This window comes from Callospermophilus lateralis, unplaced genomic scaffold, assembly GCF_048772815.1.
Source record: "Callospermophilus lateralis isolate mCalLat2 unplaced genomic scaffold, mCalLat2.hap1 Scaffold_120, whole genome shotgun sequence".
Taxonomy (NCBI): domain Eukaryota; kingdom Metazoa; phylum Chordata; class Mammalia; order Rodentia; family Sciuridae; genus Callospermophilus; species Callospermophilus lateralis.
The window spans coordinates 2,611,613-2,631,380 of NW_027512320.1; the positions used below are offsets into that span (position 1 = coordinate 2,611,613).

Sequence of the window (19,768 nt, forward strand, 5' to 3'; positions counted from 1 at the left end):
GTACTTTGAACAATTCAAGTAATGTAAGACTATCGAAAATAACTTCATAAGCCATACAAGTGTCAATTGCATCTGCAATGTTTTAATTAAGAACTTTTTAAAAATTGCAACTAAACCATGACAGTTTAGTTAAACAAATGGTAAATGACTTTTTATTTGCACTTGTGATTCCTTTAATACAAACTGCTACCAACAAATATGTAAAGATATGGCAGATTATGCATTTGATCAAAGCACTTTCATATAAGCATAAAACAGATTCAAATGGTACAAGTTCGTGCATAAGATCCAAGGAGTTGCCTACTAACTTAGAGGCAGCCCTCTCTCTAATCAGAACCATTATTCCTCAGCTGCAGATGAGACAGGGCACAATCTGTTGTAAACAGGGAACTGTTGTAAAACCAGGATAATATTCTTAAATTAAGATCTTTCTTGTTCAATTGAAAAGACTTTCCCAAGTGTCTTCCAGCACTGTAGTATATTCTGCTGACCTCTTTTAATTTCATAAATTAACTCTCCTTTGATTCCATTTTTACGGTGGTTGTGTTCACAGTTTTGTTTTAAAAATTGGTTTAAATTTATATAAAACTCTGTACATGTTCACAAATTATTGCATAAACAGCATAATCTTCAAGACAGTGTTTGCAAACACATGTCCAATTCAGGAAAAAAAAAAATCACGTTTCCCGACTGGCTTTTTTCTTCTTTTTTATTTGTTTGGGAGATTCCCAGTTAGTTTCAGACTTGGTCTGTGAAGTAGGCACACTATTTTGCTTGGTATTTGACTTGGATTTTTCTGTATCTTGTAGCATCGGTGGCACTTGGGAAGAACTTTTGTCAGAATCACTCTTTGATAAGATAACAGATGGCTCGGTAGGAACAGCAGGTGGAAGAGTCTTGATAGGCTGGCTATTTTTGATGAGTACTTCAACTGGATCACTAGTGCTTGTGGTCTTCAAGGAAAATGCTTTTTCTTGTATTGGACGGGCTTTAGAGGTATTCACTGGAAGCTCTTCTCTAATCTCTTTTTCTAATTCTTCTGTGTCCTGTGCAAGAGAGTTATCTTCACCTTGCTTCTTCTTTTTCTTTTTTTTCTTTTTAGATTTTCCAGTTGAAAGAGCTCCCTCTCCCTTTTCTTTATCATCATCTGAAACCTTTTGATCATCAGGAATTGGTTCCTGGGACTTCAGAAGTGAAGCTCTTTCATCTACCCAGTTCCCCCACTCTTCTGCTGGTGCCTTCCAATCAGAACTGGGATCAGCAGAAGACAGACCATTTAACCCAGACCATTCATCATCGATATAGGGTTGATTACGGCTAACATCCCACTGATAATCAGAAGTTGTAGACTGAGAAATTGGCTCAGCAGTAGACCCAATGCCAGAAAATATTGAATGGTCACTCCAGCTCCTTCCCCAGTCTTTTCCATTTGCATTAGCATCACCAGTGTCTTGAGTCCAAGCAGATGGCTCTGTTTTCCTCTTGCCTGCAGAAGCAGGTGGAACAGAGTTCCACTTCTCCTCACCTGCACTGATCTGTGAGGAGTGTTTTACAGACTTTTCACTCCAGCCTCCTCCATTGACAGTAAGGTTTGCATCCAATCCTGAAGAAACCTGAAGTGTAGAATCTCCTTTTCCAGACTTAAAGTTGCTAACTTGAACATTTAGATGAGAATCACCTTTATTCTTCTTGGAACCAACAGGAAATGATGCAGTTGTAAGTTGATCGGTGGTAACTGTGATGGTATTTTCTATTCCAGGGATAGTTGAATCCAATGAACCAGAATCAGGCAGCACCTTATCACGTTTAAGCTGTTGCCGTTTCTCTCTGTGACTAATTTTAGTTTCCCAGGCTCCTTCATCAACTTCCTTTCCATCATGGCGTGAACTGTTTTGCACTGCTTTAGCATCTGACTTTGATTTCTTCTTATTTTTCTTTGACTTTTCATTTTTCTTGTCTCTGGTTGCTGCTTTGTTGTTACATTTCTAGGAGTTCGTACAATTTCATCCTCAGCCACTTCCACAGTTCGACCATTTGGTTTGGGCTTCTAGGGTAGCTTCTTCCGGTTCTTCTTCTTTTGCTCCTCGCTTCGGAGATTCTTTAGCAAGGTCAGGTCGTCAGGGGCTGAAGCTGGCGCGGCTGCCGCCTCCTCCCGCTTGCGGGGCGGGCTCCTCCGCTTCTTGCGGGCGCCGGCGCAAGCGGCGGCCCAGCCGTAGCCCAGTAGGAAGAGCAGCGGCAGCCTGAGTGCGCCGGTGCCTACCAGGATCACCCAGCCCGGGTACCGCTTCGGCTCCAGCCCCAGGTCTAGGCCCAGCTCCGTGTGCAGGAAGCCTAGGCTGACCGACAGCATTGCCCGCAGCCGGGCCGAGCCCTCCTCGGCCTGCTGGGCCAGCTCGTCCTGCCAGCTTCGTGCAGCCATCTTCCCTCCCGTCAGGGGGACTTGAAGGATGACGCTGGGCGCAAAGACGCCGTGGAAGAGTCAAAGGAAGCGACTATTGGCGGGCCACCTCAGACCGAGCGCATCGCCGCCGCTCCTCTCGCTGGAGCCGGCGAACTGCCGCTGCCGCCGCGGGGAGGACAGAGGGGCTCCCAGGTTCCCCCTTTCAGCCTCACTCCGCCGCCGCCGCCAGGAGGAGAGCGGGGCGAAGGGAGGGAGTGTCTCCAGTGGCGACCACTAAGCGGCGTCTAGGCGCTAGCTCCAGGCCCCACTGTCCTCCCTCGGGGGAACAATGGCGGCTCCGCAGATGACGCTGTCTTTGAACTTGCAATCTTTCAGCTTCAGCCTTCTAACCTTAAGGCATTTTTAATCTATGGTTTTTTTTTTTTTTTTTTTTTTTTTTTTTTTTTTTTTTTTTTGAGAGAGAGAGAGAGAGAGAGAGAGAGAGAGAGAGAGAGAGAATTTTTTAATATTTATTTTTTAGTTTTCAGTGAACACAACATCTTTATTTTATTTTTATGTGGTGCTAAGGATCGAACCCAGCACCTGGCACATGCCAGGCGAGCGCATTACTGCTTAAGCCACATCCCCAGCCCAAATCTGTGGTTTTATAGTGAGGAGGGGATGGAACACTAGCTAGAGACTGGGGGAATCCTTATTCCACTGCATCCAACATAGTGTCTCTCTCTCTCTCTCTCTCTCTCTCTCTCTCTTCGTTTTCTCATTCAAAAAGTGAGATTGTTGAATAGTGAAATATTTCTGGCTCTCCTAATTCTATTTCTAATTTTTTGATCAAACTTCTTGTAAGTGAATGGTTACCAAGTAATTTATGCATAACTATTTACAATTTGATCTTCCATGACTGATTCATTTAGGTGTGTGTGTGTGTGTGTGTGTGTGTGTATGTAGTGTCTCATTAGAATAAAGGTTTTTTGGAAAGTACCCATGAACGTTTAGCATGTTAGATTAGGAAGGCTATGTGGATGTTCATTGCCTCTATCATCGTTATTCTATAGGGTTGGGACCACAGATATTTAAAAATTAAATTAAACCATTAATTATTCTTTTTTGTTGGTATTAGAGATTAACCAAGATATGCTTGACCACTTAGTTACATACCCAGTCCCCATTTTTTTTGTATTATTATACAGGGTTTTACTAAATTGCTGAGAATCTCATTAAGATACTGAAGATGACCTTGTACTCTCAATTCTCATGCCTCAGGCTCCCAAATCACTGAGATTACAGGAGTGCAACATGGAAGCCAGATAATTATTCTTTGTAGTACCTAGAATATTATTAAAAGGGCATAACAGAGCTTTTTTTTTAGAGAGAGGGAGAGAGAGAGAGAGAGAGAGAGAGAGAGAGAGAGAAAGAGAAAGAATTTTTAATATTTATTTTTCAGTTTTCGGTGGACACAACATCTTTGTTTGTATGTGGTGCTGAGGATTGAACCCCAGCCGCACGCATGCCAGGCGAGTGCGCTACCGCTTGAGCCACATCCCCAGCCCATAACAGAGCTTTAAAGAAAGAAGTTCAGAAATACTTTAATTGACATTTTTGAAAACTAGGAGAGTGGAATTCATTTTTACAAAAATAAAAGTAAAAAAAAATTTTACGATTTTCAAAAGAGTAAGGTAGGTTTTGCCTAGTTTTGAAAACTCCAGACATATTGCTTATATTTTAATACCTCTTATATGACCAGCCCATATGACATTAAGAAAGGGAAGTATTATGTGCTTTCTGTGTAAAGTTTCAGGAAGTTCCTGGTATGTGAACTGAAGGCGTTCATGCTGGTCAACACTGCAGAACGACCACAGTACTGGATTGCTTGTCATGTGGTTAATGATTTGCTTCCCTTAGAAAGTAGAAAGAGGAAAGAACACAGATAGGGCTTAATTTGTTCTTAGATGGAGATAATTTTCTTTATCATTTGTTTAGTGGTATAGGAAATCACCCTTCACACAAAATGCATTTTGCTAACATTCTATAAAAATAATGCAGATGTTTGAATACCTTGTGCAAATGATGGCAGACATTTTTGTGAGACAGGTTTTAATGAAAAGGAGAAAACAGAACATGATTTTATGGTTAACTTGACCTTAAGGACAATGTTGCTAGAAGCCTTCTATTCAAGAAGTATGAAAAGTGATATTTTCCCCCAGAGATATAAGATTCAAATCTTTCTTAAAATGTATAAGGGACTGGATTTTTCATTTTATTTTTCCTAGGTGAATTTATAGTTCTTTTTTTTCCTAAGAAGTTCATCTGAAATATAAAATCTCTTTATGCTTTTCAACCTTACTTTGGTCACAGAAGTTGGCTCAGGTTCTTGATTATCCTCTGTTTTTTTAGCATTTGCTCCAATGCCCAGCAGTGGCCTTTCTCTTTGGTCTTTAGACCGTTTCAGGTCATCCTGGATCAGACCCAGCTCCCTGGATTCCATTTTCATGTTATCCTCTGTATCTCATAGTCTAATATTAGAGCTGTGTCATCATTTTTTTCATTCTTGACCATCACTGTGGTTTACTATGTCCCCCAACCTTGTGTTAGACACTCAGTCTCCATCGCAACACAGTTGAGAGGAAGATCCTCATAAGAGGTGATTAGGTCATTAAGGGCATTGCCATAGGAATGAATTTCGGGGGGAGTGAGTTCCTAATGAAAGGGTAAGCCCCCACCTCTCATCCTTTCTTGCCATCACACTTTCCACCATGGAATGATGCATCAAGAAAGTCCTTGCCAGATGTGAACCTTTCAACTTTGAAATTCCTACGCTTCAGAATTTTAAGAAATCGCTGTTCTTTATAAATCATCCATGTCAGTTATGGCAGCACAAAGTGGACCAAGACAAATGTTTAGAATAAAAAAAATAGTTCTTCATATTCTCCCTGGTGCTTCTTATTCTCTTTGCTTTGTTTTTAAATTTCTCTTGCGCTGAAATTCTGTTCTTATTTATTTATCTCTTTTCAGGAGTTTTGTTTTTGAGAAACCAGATAGTTATATACAAATGATGGAGTGAAGTTGTGTTTATTTTGCCTTAGTACAGAGTATATTTTCATGAGGCAGGAGTCCACACCAATGACCATGTAACTAATTTAAAACTTTCTATCCAGGATTTGATTATGTTTTAATGAAGTATTATTATAGTAGTTCAGGATCTACAGATAGCGTGGAATGGTTTAGGATAGGAGGAAGAATGCTTTTAAGTATCATGGGGTTTAAATGGGTACAATCTTGTAATAAAGTCTGGGACAGCACCCCACCTCCCCCACCAGCAGCTCTCAGATCTCTGTGGGAAAGGTCAGAGTGCTCCCTGCCATCTTCTTCTGGTAGTCCTTGTCAAATTCTTCATTTTGGGCCACAGTAAAATAGTTCTTCCAGTCACCAGACATCCCTGAAACAAGGCAAAATCTCAGTGATTGCTGCAGGAGTCCAGGGAGAATTGAGTGTACACCCAAGTTGTACAGTGGTATTGCTGGCAAAAATAAGCAATGCAGCATCAAACACTAATGGGAAAATCCAAGTAGACATGAGAATTACAGGGTTTCACTTGACATCTTAGGATATATGTCTCATCTACCTTTCCTCATAAAAGGGGAGATGGAGTGGTCCATGATGCTGCTAGGTAGAGTAGTATAGTTAGCCATTGGGTTTTGCTTCATGACATCAAATGAGGTATGATAGATGATTTTATTCAGAACTTCCTCTGTTATGTCTTTCTCCAGGAACTTCAATATCTTCTCAATTTCCCTCTTTGGGTTCCGTATGTAGAACAATTACACAAAATAAATATTTTGGGATCTTCCATAAGGGATGATATTCTGTTAAGGTTAACTGCATTTGTAAAGAGACGTGTTAAGGGATTCATTCAAATATATTCCACAAATATTTCTCAAGTGTTACTAGTGAAAGGCACTGTACTACCCCAGATGTGCAGCAACAAGAAGATTGGGACTATTTCTATCATCAAGGAAATTGCCCTGCAAGAAGGAAACTGGGTATAAAATGACCAATTGAAGTTCTGGATGTGCTTCCTGTGTCCCCACATCCCAGGAACGGGGAGGACAGGATGGGGATCATCTGAGGGAGACCAGGAGACCTCAAGAGAAGGAGAAATGTCAACTTCTGGAGGAAATCAGGGAAGGCATAGTGAACAAAGGAGAGTGTTGGTTAGTGTGATAATTAACTCTAGTGTCTGGGCTATAAGAATTGGCAGCAAATGGTCTATGAGTTTAATAGAAGGCTAATAAAAGAACGAGTTTACCCAGAAGTGTACATGTTTGTACCTTGCTTCTTTCTGATTAAAAAAAAGTTGCAAAAAAAGGAGTTATAGCTTTTGATTAAATTTTAGAGTACTTCTTAGCATGGTCATAGGTGGCAATTTGTAATTCAAGGACATTAATCCAGACTCACAAGGGTTGAATCTGTTATCCACTCATCCACAATGAAATGGAGAAATCAGTTCACTGTCCTAATGTGTGACACTAATCCTGCAAATTTCAAATGGACTAGACCTCAAGTAGTGAGGAGGGCATAGAAGAGAGAGAAGGAAGTAGATTTTTTGAACAGAAATATGCACACTTGATAGTTATGATTGCAAAAATCTTTACAATAATCTCATGAAATAGAGATGATATAATTTTGTAGGTAAAGAAACATGACTCATATGTATCAGGATTCAACAAGGTGATCTGGCTAGAAGGCACAAGCTATTTCCAGAGGAAAAGGGTCTTCTGGAAAGTGTGAACAAAAGATAATTCTGAAGACAAGAAATATGGTTAGAGCTGAGGGGAAAACCTAGCTGGAAAGAGTGTCATGGAGAGGTTCTTCTGTTGGTAAGTCCACATTCCAGTGTCCCCACATCCCAGGAACTGGATGACAGGATGGGGATCGTATTGCCTTCACCTCTTTCATGTCCTCATAGAAAAGGTAGAGGATGTGATGCTGGTCCTTCATATCCCACCATCCCTTTACATGGTCATACAAGGAGCCCCATAGCACTGAGGAGGAGAGAGAAGGGACATCAATGTCAATATGAAACTTATCAAATGAGCATGACTTATCAAATAAAAGAGGAAAATTACTAAATACAACCAAAATACAAAGATACTGAGCAGAAGGATTCTTATTGCACAAGACAGAAAACTTGTTCTTTGAAAGTATTTTGGAAGATTGTGAAAAACATTCAGAATTTCCTGGGTTATATTTCCACCCTCGAACTTAGTTTTCCACAAGACATTGTCTATGGCCAGGGAATAAAAATCTTTTCGTTGCATCACCACAAATTGTATAGATCAATAAATATTGTTTCCAACATGCTGATTTTGAAAAAAAAGACTTTCATTTTAAAAAGTCTCTAATTACCTGCTCTTGGGGCATCTTTGTTTTCAGTGATGGTAAATGGGAGGAGAGAAGATTGCTGGGTGTGTTTTGTTGTCCCTGTGAACCCTCCTGTACCTTGCATCTTTATCTACGTTGCCAAGCACTTTGCAAGTTGACCTGCACAATCTGTCACCAGGGGCTCCTTTTACCTCAGAATTACAGATGGACTTTATTTCAAGAAGCATTGGAAGGCTTTTGCAAGCAGGAAGAGAGAAAGAACAATATATTTGTTTCACTGATGCCTCCCAATTGACTCACTTTATTGATTGCTACCTCCACCAAAGGACTCAGCTCCTGTGAAGGGGACCTCTCCTATCTCCAGGGAACTGTTGCTCCTTCAAGAATACTTCACTAGTTCTTGCTGATTTCCCAAAACTCTGCCCACAGCATTGTGAATAGTCTATTTGTTGACATCTCCTGGGAGACCTCATTCATGACATCTACTTCCTTGCAGGACCTTGACAGATACAATTCAGTGAAAACTCTTCTTTTTTGATGTCAATAGCTAAGTGAGGGAGAAAATAGGAACCCACAGTTTCCTTTCACTTACCTTTTCCATCTTTGAATGTTTCAATGTATTCCTCCCATGTACCAGGGTCAGGCACCATTGAATTCATTCTTGAGAACTGATAGTAAGATACCAGACAGTCCTTGGCATTTCTAGCTACATAGGTAATCTGGAATCATCCAGAAAAGGGAGAGAGAGGCAGAGAGAAAGCAAGATAGAAAATTATCACCATTTAGTGCTGAGGTTGTTGTTTTTAGAAAGCCGTTTTGGAGAGTCTTGGATGATCCTATTGGAGGAATAGATCATACATATGTTTTCTACAAAGTGATCATCTCTTCCAGTCTGCCTAGAAATTGTTCTGATTTGTAGCTGGTAGTCTTTGTGTTACTATTGAGTACCTCTTCTTTTAAATCCTAGAATTTTCCTGGGTTGCACATAAATACTGTACTCATCCTAACTTAACTTGGAGAATAAGGTATGTTCATCTATTCAGGGTGCTCTAACAAAGTACCACAGACTGGGTGTCATATAAAAACTAGAAAGGTTATTTCTCACAATTCTAGAGGTTAGATTGTCTGGTCAGGTCTTGCTTCCTCATAGATGACCATGTTTTATAAGAGTCCTAATCTTAGGACCTAAGGACCTAATCATCTATGAAAGCACCCCCATTCTTAAAACCATTACTTTGAGGATTAGAATTTCAATATTTGAACTTGAGAGGGTCATAACATGTGAAGGAAAGGTTCTCCTTGGATTTTGATAAACAAGAAATCAAAATTATAAAGTGGAAGGAGCTAAAGCAATGAGCTTATTGTCCCATTCCTACAAGATGAATCCCAGGCTTATAGATAAATTATCATTCCTATGTTTTTATTCATGGATAAGATTGAGGACCTCTAAGGACAGTGCCAACTCTTCCTTTAGTGATGTTTGTGATGCTGATTCTTAAAGGAAAGGCAATGGTAAGTCCTGGCAAGAAAAAAATGACCTCTTAGCTTCTTGTCTTGCTGTCCCCCTCCTTCCCTAACCACCTTGGCTTCTGTTCCAACCTATGCTGCTTTCAGTGGGGTTGGGGAGGTAGAGCACTGTGAGGATGGGTAGTGTTCCCCCCCAAAGGTCCATATGTAAATAATTGGTACTTAGGGTAGAATTACTGGAAGAGATTGAGCCTTGTGAGAGGGAGGTGTATTCTTAGAGGGGATTGTAGGATCCTGTGTCCTCTTTTTTGTTTGTCTGTCTCTCTGTCTCTGTCTCTGTCTCTGTCTCTCTCTGTCTCTCTGTCTCTCTCTCTCTCTCTCTCTCTCTCTATATATATATATATATATATATATATATATGTGTGTGTGTGTGTGTGTGTGTGTGTGTGTGTGTTTACACACATACACATATATATAGCTAAAGATGTGAAAACTCACTCTGATATGCACTTTTGCCATAAATTGCCCTAACTGGAGGTCTAACTAAGTGGACTGCCTGGTCTTGTATTTTAACCTTCAAGCCAAAATAGTCCTCATTTTACTTCACAAGTAGCTGTGTCAGGTATTTCATTACAGTACTTCAAAGCCAACCGATACAAGCTCAAAATTTTCTCAAGCACTTTTGCCCAGCATATCACTTTATCAACAGAATTTGTGTCCAACACAACCAATACTCAGTCATAGTTTCCTCTTGGTGAATTACTCTCTCTCTCTCTCTCTCTCTCTCTCTCTCTCTCTCTCTTACATTCCCAAATACATTTCACCTATTATTATCTTAGTCCTGTCATGACTATTTTTCTGGCCCATTTTTTGCTGTTGGATTTCCATCCAATATTCATGAACATAATTAAGAAACCAAAAAATCTGAGGTAACTACAAAGCCATGTATCAATATATTCTCAGATATTTCTTAATTTTTATGTCAGCTCTTGCTTTCAAGGCCTGAGTAACTGACAGTATGAGTCTTGGGCTAGATAGGGATGTGTAGTCCAATGTTAAATCAATTTCCAAGAGTTTGTTGACCTGTATTAGTTTTGAATTGCTGATGAAACAAGTCACCACAAATTCAGTGTTTTAAAACAATGTTGATTTATTCTTTTAAAGATATGGAGGTCAGATTTCACTGGGATAAAGTCAAGGTGTAATCAAAGCTGGTTCCTTTTGGTAGTTCTAGGGAAAAATTCATTTCCTTGTGTTTGACTTCTGGAGTGTGACTGCATTTTTTGCCTGCATTGTTTTTCCTCCTGACACCCTCCTGGATCACTCTAACTTCTTTATTTGTCACATTTCCTATTTCCTAAGTCCTTCATGGTGATATCTAGGACCTAGATAATCCAGGATAATCATACCATCTTGAGATCCTAAATTTTATTATACCTACAAGGTCCATTTTGCAATAATAACATTCCCAGGTACTGTTTAATAGATGCAGATATCTTTGGGCAATCACTCTTCATCCTATTGTACCATCCTACAATGAAAAGCTTGTACTAAGTTCTCTAAAGTCATTTCCTACTCAACGAACTCACAAATCTTAGTGCATAAAGAGAGATAATGCCATTGATATTTCTACACTATTTAGAAGACCTGAGTCTACAAAAAGAAGGTGTTAATATGGTGAATAACCAAGGGCTAGTGTATCTTCTGACACTAAGCCTACAAGATATGGTAATAATACTGGTTTTTGAGCAGCAAAATTTGCATGTCATGAATGGAATTATCTGTGGCAATAAAGCAAAAATTTTTCACGAGTCAAGGTATCTTGGGTGTAATCTCAGGAATGGGATAGAATTCCTAAGCATAGTCTTATGGCTGTCTATACTATTTTGTCTTGCCCCCCCCTTTCCCCTTCACAGGAATGGGAGAGCATTTCTGAATATGAACAACTGTTCAGTAGTATTGTACTTTATTTGGAAAGAGGAGATGGTCAAGATAAAGAATTGGTGAGTCATAGAAACCCAGAAAACAGAATTGCATTTTGTATATGGACACGGCACCGAGGACAGTGCTACAGCTAAACAGACATAACTCTTATGGTTTCTAATTGAGTTCAGTACAGAAAATGAAAGAGCTTGTGGTTATCTTGGCAGTGAGAAACTTAACATCAACTCACTTTGTTTGCAACTTTCATGTAATTGGGTTTCCCTAGGATCTTGCCCATAAGGAGATATTCTAGTCCAGTTAATATGAGCATCTGATTCTGCCACGTGGTTGTACTTTCTATTGTAAATTTCAATTTAGTATTTAGTTTATATTCATATTACATTGATTTCAAGTTTCACTGGTAGAGCACATATCAAAAGGAAACACTAATATAGTCAATGTACACTGCATTTGTGGGATTTGAATTAGGAAGTGTCATCTCTATTATTGCATGGACATAGAGGCATAATAGCACCTGGAAGCTTGCTTCATGAGATATGTTCTTTTTAAGTGTGGGCCAAGTTTCTAGATGCTAACAAAATCAGATTTCTCATCCTGAAAGGAAGAGAAATAGATTTGAACACTAAAGTGGACATTATTTAATTGGAACAGCCAGATAATGAACATGAGCATGGACTTCATATTTTGACAGTGGAGAATATAATTGACAGACTCAGCTGCATCACTCTGAATTTGCCACCATATTCCTTGAAAGGCCACATTTCTGAAAGGCTGCTCTTAGCTAAAGAGTAAGCATGATGGGGCTTTCTAGGCAATCAGGACTCTCTGGTGGTTGGCTTTGGTTGGAGAATCTGCATTGGTGTGGCTGCATTTTGTTCAGGGCTTCATTGCAAATGTCCCCAGATCTCCTTACTTGCCCCACGGGATCAGGCCTGCATCACCATCTGATGGCTCTCCATGCTCCTTTGTCTACACTTTCTCCCCGCAGGTTTTTCCCCAAGTAGATATTTGCATATCTAACTCCCCCATACCCTATGCTTGTTGGAGGACCCAAACTAAGATACCAACCTTCCTCAGGAAGTGCCTGCTTTGTTTCATTGATCACTGCCTTTGAAGTTGGCTTAGTTGTCAATCAGAACAATTTCCCAGTATATTTCTAGAAATAGTATTAGGAAAGGAAGGTGGATCCAGAGTAAAGGGTATGGTATTATGGCCTACAGCCACCATGTTCAATGTAGTTCTCTGATTAGTTTCCTTTGACTGTCTTTGCTTGTTTCTACTTAGAGTAGCAAATCTTACTTTTGAATTCTCTTTCCAGAAGGATGGTGGTAGCATCTGAACAGGTAGATGAGTCTTCAGAGTTCTAGGAGAAGGCATTTTATTGGCCAGGTCCAGACCTGGGAAATAAGTTGAACATTTCTCATCAGCTACATGGATCCAATAGTGTTTTGTCAAACGTTGGGAATCATATTGACCACACGACTGGCTCTGTGACTTAAAGAATGATGTCATAGTCCATGTTGCCCCCCTAGCCCATACAGTCTACCTGTCCATTCTGGTAGAGTACAACACTAATGAGGCACAGCAAAACATGGAGGCAACACTGTTTCCCTCTCCTGTTGAGCACTGAGGTGTGCCTGGGTGGGCAGACAAAGAGGCTTTGGGAGGTCTAGTTTAGTGAGAATAAGACTCAGGGTATCTGATTCTTTGGGCATCTCTGTTGTTGCATGGAAGAGCTGCCTATTCCTCTGAAGAGAGGGAGGTTACTGGGGCACCTCGATGGCCCTAGAAGCTCTGTCTAGAGTTTCAGCCTTTCTTTCAGCTGTTACTTCCATAACCAAGTTCCTGTCGTGTGCCAGCACTGAGCACTGTGCAGCAAGATGATTTTAACTGAAAAGTGGAGCTTTATAGTCATCAAGTAATTTTTCCAAATAGTTAAATGTGGGAGCCATGATGGGAAGTCATCAGTCGGTGGGTGTGGAGGGCCACAGAGCTGGAGCTCTGTGAGAAATAGGAGATAAGCAAGGCCAGCAAGACCGAGTAAGGCATAGACAGAGTCATTCCTAGAAAGAGAAAGTCCAATGCTAAGTGCTAGAACACTGAGCGCAGCTGGGACTGGTTAAACACTGCATAAACTTCAGGGGAAGGCTTGCAAGGAAAGCAGAAGTGTCATTTGTGGAGAACAAACCATCTGACAAAGAAGCAGATCTATGGAGAAAGGGAGGTATTATATGGAAATATGGTGGAGAAAGGAAAGAAAGGAGGGAAGGAAGAAAAAGTAAAGACCTTGTGGAAATGAAAAGAAAAGCAACTCTTGACTGTTCTTCCTCCTCTTCCCATCACCAGCACTATCCACAAACAAAAGCACACAGAAGAGGCCCTACAGATGCAAGAGGGTGCTTTCAAACTAAGGACTGTCCATAAAATGAACATAAGTGGAAAAGGGCTGAGTGTATTAATACCAAATTACTGTAAAAGTCAGAAAAAGCAAACCACTTTCCCAAACCAATAACAAACCTGAAAACATGGTGCCACAACCTGTCAGACTAAATTCAATATTCTGAAACAGAAATTTGGGAATTGTATATATATGTAATCAGAACTACAAGAAATAAGAGTAGAAATGAAAAAAAAAAGATAGACAAGTACAAAAAGATCTGGTAGAAATCAAGAAAGATATAGAAAAAACCCAAAAGAATACTAGAAACAGATTAAATTATGATGTAGACAATGGAGAAAAGATTTAAATGCAAACTTAACAGGAGATAGTGAAGGAAAGCAAGAAAATGCCTAAGAAAATAACAGTGACAAAATGAAAGAAGTGAAAAAAAAGTGTCCAAAGCAGAAGACAGGTGAGGAAGTTCCAAAACTGGCATGCATTGAAGTTCCTGAGAAGTAAAAAAAAAAAATAGTGGGATGGAAATAATTTTTAAGTCCATAAGTTGTACAAACTTTCTGGAACAAGCCCTTTAGTTTACATCTAAGCCATGGGAAGTAGATTTATAATGATCAATTCTGAAACATACTGAAGTTACTAGATCTGAAGATAAGGACCTCTAGAAAACAGATGAAATGGTTCATGAAGTTGAGAGAATACAACTAGCCTTGGACTTCTTAAAAATAGCATAAAAAAAAACAAACAAACAAGGAAAAAGTGGAGTAGCATTTTAAAGAGGCTTTAGGAAAGAACTTGTGAATAAAAGATACTGTAACCAGGGCAGCTGTGCTTTAAATACCAAAGAGTTGTAGAATAAATGATTGAGTGTGTAAGAAGTCACTAAATGCAGCACATAGGAGCCCTTCCTTCACTATCTATGAGAATAAGTTTCATTGAACCAAGAAACGACCCAGAACACTTTGTTAAAAGTACTTAAGAGCAATTTTTCACATTATTTAGTACTAGATCTAAAATAATGCAAGTAAAGTCCTGGGTAAAATAATGTGTAGATCTTATACATTGCAATGAAGTAGAAATAATGCAACTCAAAATTTGAGTAATATCACCGGCTTCTGTATAAGTAATGAGGGAGTCAGAGGATTCTTTTGAAACCAGCATATCAAATCATAAAAGATTATGTAAGAGAAAAAACATTTACATTTTTAGAGGTAGTAATTTATAGATAGATAAACACTGGCAAAAAGGTAGAAATTTTCCTAATCATAAAAAAATACAACAAACAAAACAATAAAAACCCAAACAAAAAGTCCTGCATACACTTTAATAAAAGAAAAGAAAAAAATCATATAAACACAGTAAACATTATTATACACAGTAATTTCAAATGAAATTTTTAAATCTGACATAATTAGAACCAAAATTTTTGAATTTTGAATTTTTGAATTAGAACCAAAATTTTGAAATTTTTGAATCTGATATAATTAGAACCAAACCTATTAGTCATATCAATAAGAGTCAGTGCTCTTAAATTTAGAAGTATTAAGGTTTTTCAAATTGACTCATAAAAGGAAATCTAACTATATGCAGAATAGACCTTTCTAAAACACACTGACTAATAAAGGCCAAAGTAAACGAATGAAGAGAGATAAAAAATGCAAATTAAAAATAAAAAGGGATTGTGATGCTATTAGATAAAGCAGGATTCAATTCTCATATGAAATAAAGAAGGAGGAGCTTTACAGTGCTGAAGACCCTATTAAATTAAGAAAATGTCATAACAAATATCTGGTATTATTAAATAATAATATAAATATAAATAATAATAGGGATTATTATAGCTATTATTATTTTACAAATAAAAAAACTTTAGATTTTGAGATGCCTAATAACTTGTTCATGGTCAAGAATCTCAACCACTATTTCTAGCAGAATTGTTGGATTCCCAAGTCTATGCCTTCTCACTATTGGGTTATTTTCTGTTGCCAAAGGTCCCAATTATTACTATATACTTTATAAAAAAATGTTCTTTATTCTCTACTTGATTACAGACTCTTCAAGGGTGTTTTGTCTTACATTTCTTACTATATTTGATGTGATGCATGATGTTTTTTGATATTGCTACTATATAAATTTGATTTAATTCTTTGGTAGACAGGTTTTAGATAAAATACATTTGAAGACATTCCCTTCATGAGCTGGCAGCAGAATGACACAGGAATGTGGCTTTTCAAAACATGTTAAAAACAACTGACACATGATCAACACAAAATTATATATTCTTATGGGGCACTGTGATAATGTAACATGTATACAACATGTAATCATCAAGTCAAGGTAATCAGCATTTCCATCTTTTTAAACATTTATTATTTCTTTGTGCTAGGAAACTTTGAACTCTTCTAGTTCATTATAAGTTACATAATGAAATTATTGTAAACTATAGATGACCTACTGTGCTGTATAGAATGCTGGAACGTTTTCCTCTCATTTAACTGTATTTTGATGCTCATTATTCAATTTCTGTCTGGTTCCTCTTCCTAGCCTCTAGTGACTTGCAGTCTACAATTTCTATAAAATTAAATGTTAAGTCCCACATATGAGCAAAAACATGCAGTATTTTTCTTTTTGTGTCTGACTTATCTCTCTGAACATAATGTTCTTTAGTCATATTTACATTGGGGCAAATGACAGAATTTCACTCCTTTATGGCTAAATAATATTTCAGTATCTATATACCAAAAAAATATGGCTCAGTGGATGCTATGGTCCCTCAATCTTGCTATGTTAGCTTTCCATCATGAAAACAGATACTTCAAATAATCAACTTATAAAGAGGAAAGATTTGTTTTAATTCACAGTTTTAGAGGTTCCAGTCCATGACCATTTGGCCCTTTTGCTTTGGGCCTATGATGAAGCAGCATCTCATGGTGAGAGCGTTGGGTAGAACAAAACAACTCACCTCATGGACAGGAAGGGCAAGACGGAGAGCAAAGGGTCCCTCAACTTCAAGGGCACACCCAATGCTCTAAACCCCTCCCACCATGTCCTGCATACCAAAGGTACTGTACCTTCTGTCAACTCCATATGGGGATCAAGCCTTTACTATGTGGACACTGGGGAGACATTTAGGATCCAAAATATTTAGGATCCATCTGCCTTCTCTACACTAAAATGCTCCAGCATAAGGAAGGAATGTGTACTTGATGCTGCCAAATCATACATCTTAGAAAAGGAATTTGGAAGTCTTTTTTTCCTAGTTTTTTGACTTAGATTATCTTCAGATTCCTTCTCAGTTTCATTTGGAAATACTTTCTAAGAGGCCTATGGGAAAATGCCTTCCTTAGGTGAAGACTGACACTGTATGGTGGTAATGACCTCTCAGGTCCCAGCTGGACACACTTACCTGAGTTGAGAGGTGGAGGTAAAGACCACTCTAGGAAAGGGTGCCGGTCAAAGGTGTTGGCCCTCTGGCACTTTTGCACATCTCCATCATTTTGGATCATGTCCACAATCTCCTGTGTCCAGGTTGTTCCTAAAAGCATCAATTATTCTCTATAACATTCACCATGGCACAGTTCAATCCATTTTTCCTTGATTATTCAGTTAAATTTGCTTTTTCTGAACATGGAACAGGATCATCTCATGTGTCACCTTCTCTGTATGCCAACCAAAGTGGGTGGGATCTTCCTTTGAGCACTGGAGCCCCTCCATTCTCATTGTCACAACCTGCTCATAATATGTGCTTCTTTGCAACACCTGTTCTCTGTATCCTTAGTATTTAGCATAGAAATTTGCAGGTAATAGACCTAGATTGGTTGTATAAATATTAAATCAAATGTAATGAGACATAAAGATGAATTAGCCAATGTCCCTCCTTTAACAAGCTCATTATGTTTTTTTTTTTGGAGGAAATATGGCAGAGACTGCTTATTATCTAGCTACTATTCATATTTTTTTTTCCTTTCAAATGAAGAGATCCTCAAATATTAGCTGGACTTATAACTATTTATGTAAAAAGCTGCATTTTCAATCTTTCTTGCATTTACATGTGGCCAGGGCACTAAATTCTGGGAAGCAGTTTTTAAAGGGAGGTACAGAGAGTAACTCCTTATTTACGACCTCTTTGATGGTATTTTGGAATGATGATTGGACCTCCAGCAACTTATACAGGACCATAGAAGCAAAAGCCACATCTTAAGGTGGTGGAGAAGAAAGTTAGAAGGAGTCAGGTTTGCTGATGAAGGGTGCAGCCACTGTTTCAGTATTGGACTACCGATATAAGGACAACTTTTCTTTTGTGTTATTTTGAGTTTTCTGATACTTGTAGTCAACCTGAATTCTAAATGATATAGAAGAGGGATATTAATGGACATATGGATAGGCAAAAGTTAAATTATGGGAGGGAGGTTGAGTTACTGCAGTGGGGGTCAGTAGGTCTAATTGAGGAGAAAGGTACAAGGCCTGGAATGAAGACTCAAAGCAGAATGGAGTGTGCATCTCCATTAAGGAGGCAGGGCAAGCCAGGAGAGGAAATTTCAAGAGCTAAGAGAGAAAGGCAGGCATACTCTCCATGCTGGAAGTGTAAGAAAGGCTCAGAAGAGGTTGAGAGGTATTGAGAAGTGGGGAATAGACAGAAAGAGTGTCAGGACCATGGTATAGAGGACAATATGGTTGACTGCATAATTTCCAAGGTGAGTTGAAACAAAATTTCTTCCTGAAGAACAATACAGGATGAAGTTAAGAATTAGGCAAGAGAAGTGTCCAAAGCAAATTAGTCAGGAAAGAAGAGTATTGAGAAACTGAAAGCCCCTAACCTAGTTTACTAAATAAGATCTGGTGAGGTGGGGTGCTTCAGAACCTATGAAGAAAGAAGCATCTTCCAAATATCTTCAGTGAATCCACACTTTTTTGCAATCTTTCTGGTTATGAATATCTAATATTTTTCTTACTGAGTCAAGCGGTCCCTGAGAGATTTTTTTTCAAACTTGTTACAGCTTATAGTTCTTTGCTTCACTTGGTCACACAGTGTGGAATTAGAAATATAGAAAATGCAGGAGATCATCAGTCACTTCATCACAGTCTTTTCCTATTTGTCTACTCTGCACAATCCTGAGATATCCTTTGCCTTTTTTCCCCCACATAATCCACTTCATTTTATAAGAGGCTGGTAGACATCATCTCCACTTTCCCAAATGCATTCCACCATACTCACATAGGTTTTAGACACCATTATTTTAGCCCAGTATCTATTGGGCTGAAAGATTCATTTTCTTGTCAATTTCTCCCTAGGAGGAACATCTCAGAAATAGGGGCTACTGTTCCTTCAGGAAAGCTTAACAGAGAAGAAGGAGATTCTGGGCAGCCAAGATTTACTGGAAGAACTTCTACACTATTTCTTAGATTCTGTGCTCTTACGTTGTTTTGTAATTTTTTTTTTTTATTCCTTTGCAATTCTGGCCACCTCTTTCTTTACCAAGGACCTAAATAAGAGGGAGGATCTTGCATTTGCATTCATGAATAAGTCTTGGTTCCAATTTGTCCAGGGACCAGTCCTGGAGAATAACTATATTCATTAAAATTAGGAGTCCCACTTTCAATATTATTGCTTTGCTAAGGCTGATGCCACCTACTGCTATTTCTGCACACCCACCTGCCTTTGCGTAGGTTGCAATGAGGAGATCATCAGATTTTGTTTGGGAATTCCAGGTTTTGTCCCAGTTATCACTTATCAGCATGGTCATGAGGATTCCATCAATTTCTGTGGTTTCTGGTTGTAGGTATTTTTCCTCCAGGTGGAGATCTTTCATTTCCTCCAAGGACATTTTAGTATGTGGACTTGACAGGTGCTTAAAAGAAAGGTAGACTTTTGTCATTTCTAATACTTAGAACAGTCACTCCTTAATTTTTTTTCTTTGGAGAGAGTCAGGAGAGGTGCATGATAGGAGCTTATTATTGCTTTTAATATTTATTTATGTAAGAAAAGTCAAAACCGTGGAAGCCTGGAGCATTTTGAAAAGCTTTATTTCAGGGTGTAACAATGATAAAGATGCAAATACATCTCAAATGGAGATAAACATGGGGAAGGAACACAGATCTGGGAAATTGTCTCCCTTGGGTTGGCACTTCAGAGCCTACCTGTCTGAGGCCTGAGTGACAGAGATATGAAGAGCCCATGGCAA

General features: G+C 38.8%; 1 protein-coding gene and 1 pseudogene across 2 annotated transcripts; both read right to left on the reverse strand.

Annotated features, from left to right (window-relative positions):
- Positions 1-439: 439 nt before the first annotated feature.
- On the reverse strand, positions 440-2,419 carry LOC143386699 (protein LYRIC pseudogene; annotated as a pseudogene).
- A 3,302-nt stretch (positions 2,420-5,721) lies between these two features.
- Positions 5,722-19,411, reverse strand: LOC143386702 (sulfotransferase 1C1-like). 2 transcript variants are annotated; one of them, XM_076841597.2, is made up of 7 exons: positions 19,240-19,411; positions 16,993-17,121; positions 12,491-12,588; positions 8,373-8,499; positions 7,345-7,440; positions 6,021-6,200; positions 5,722-5,834 (listed from the first exon to the last, which is right to left on the reverse strand). In XM_076841597.2, the coding sequence occupies exons 1-7, from the start codon at positions 19,409-19,411 to the stop codon at positions 5,722-5,724; spliced, it is 915 nt and encodes a 304-aa protein (XP_076697712.2). The 2 variants fall into 2 exon arrangements, with proteins under 2 accessions (XP_076697712.2, XP_076697713.2); XM_076841598.2 differs by having other exon boundaries at positions 6,021-6,205; positions 7,350-7,440; positions 19,240-19,300.
- Between the last annotated feature and the right edge of the window lie 357 nt (positions 19,412-19,768).

Bases quoted from the DNA above. Each gene is read 5' to 3' on its own strand.
- LOC143386702 (XM_076841597.2), bottom strand. From the start codon at position 19,411: ATGTCCTTGGAGGAAATGAAAGATCTCCACCTGGAGGAAAAATACCTA. The intron at 8,500-12,490 runs GTAAGATTTGCT...GGATGATTCCAG, and splicing joins TCTGGAAAGAGAATTCAAAA to ATTACCTATGTAGCTAGAAA. The intron at 5,835-6,020 runs GTAGATGAGACA...GCCTTGTTTCAG, and splicing joins CTCCCCTTTTATGAGGAAAG to GGATGTCTGGTGACTGGAAG.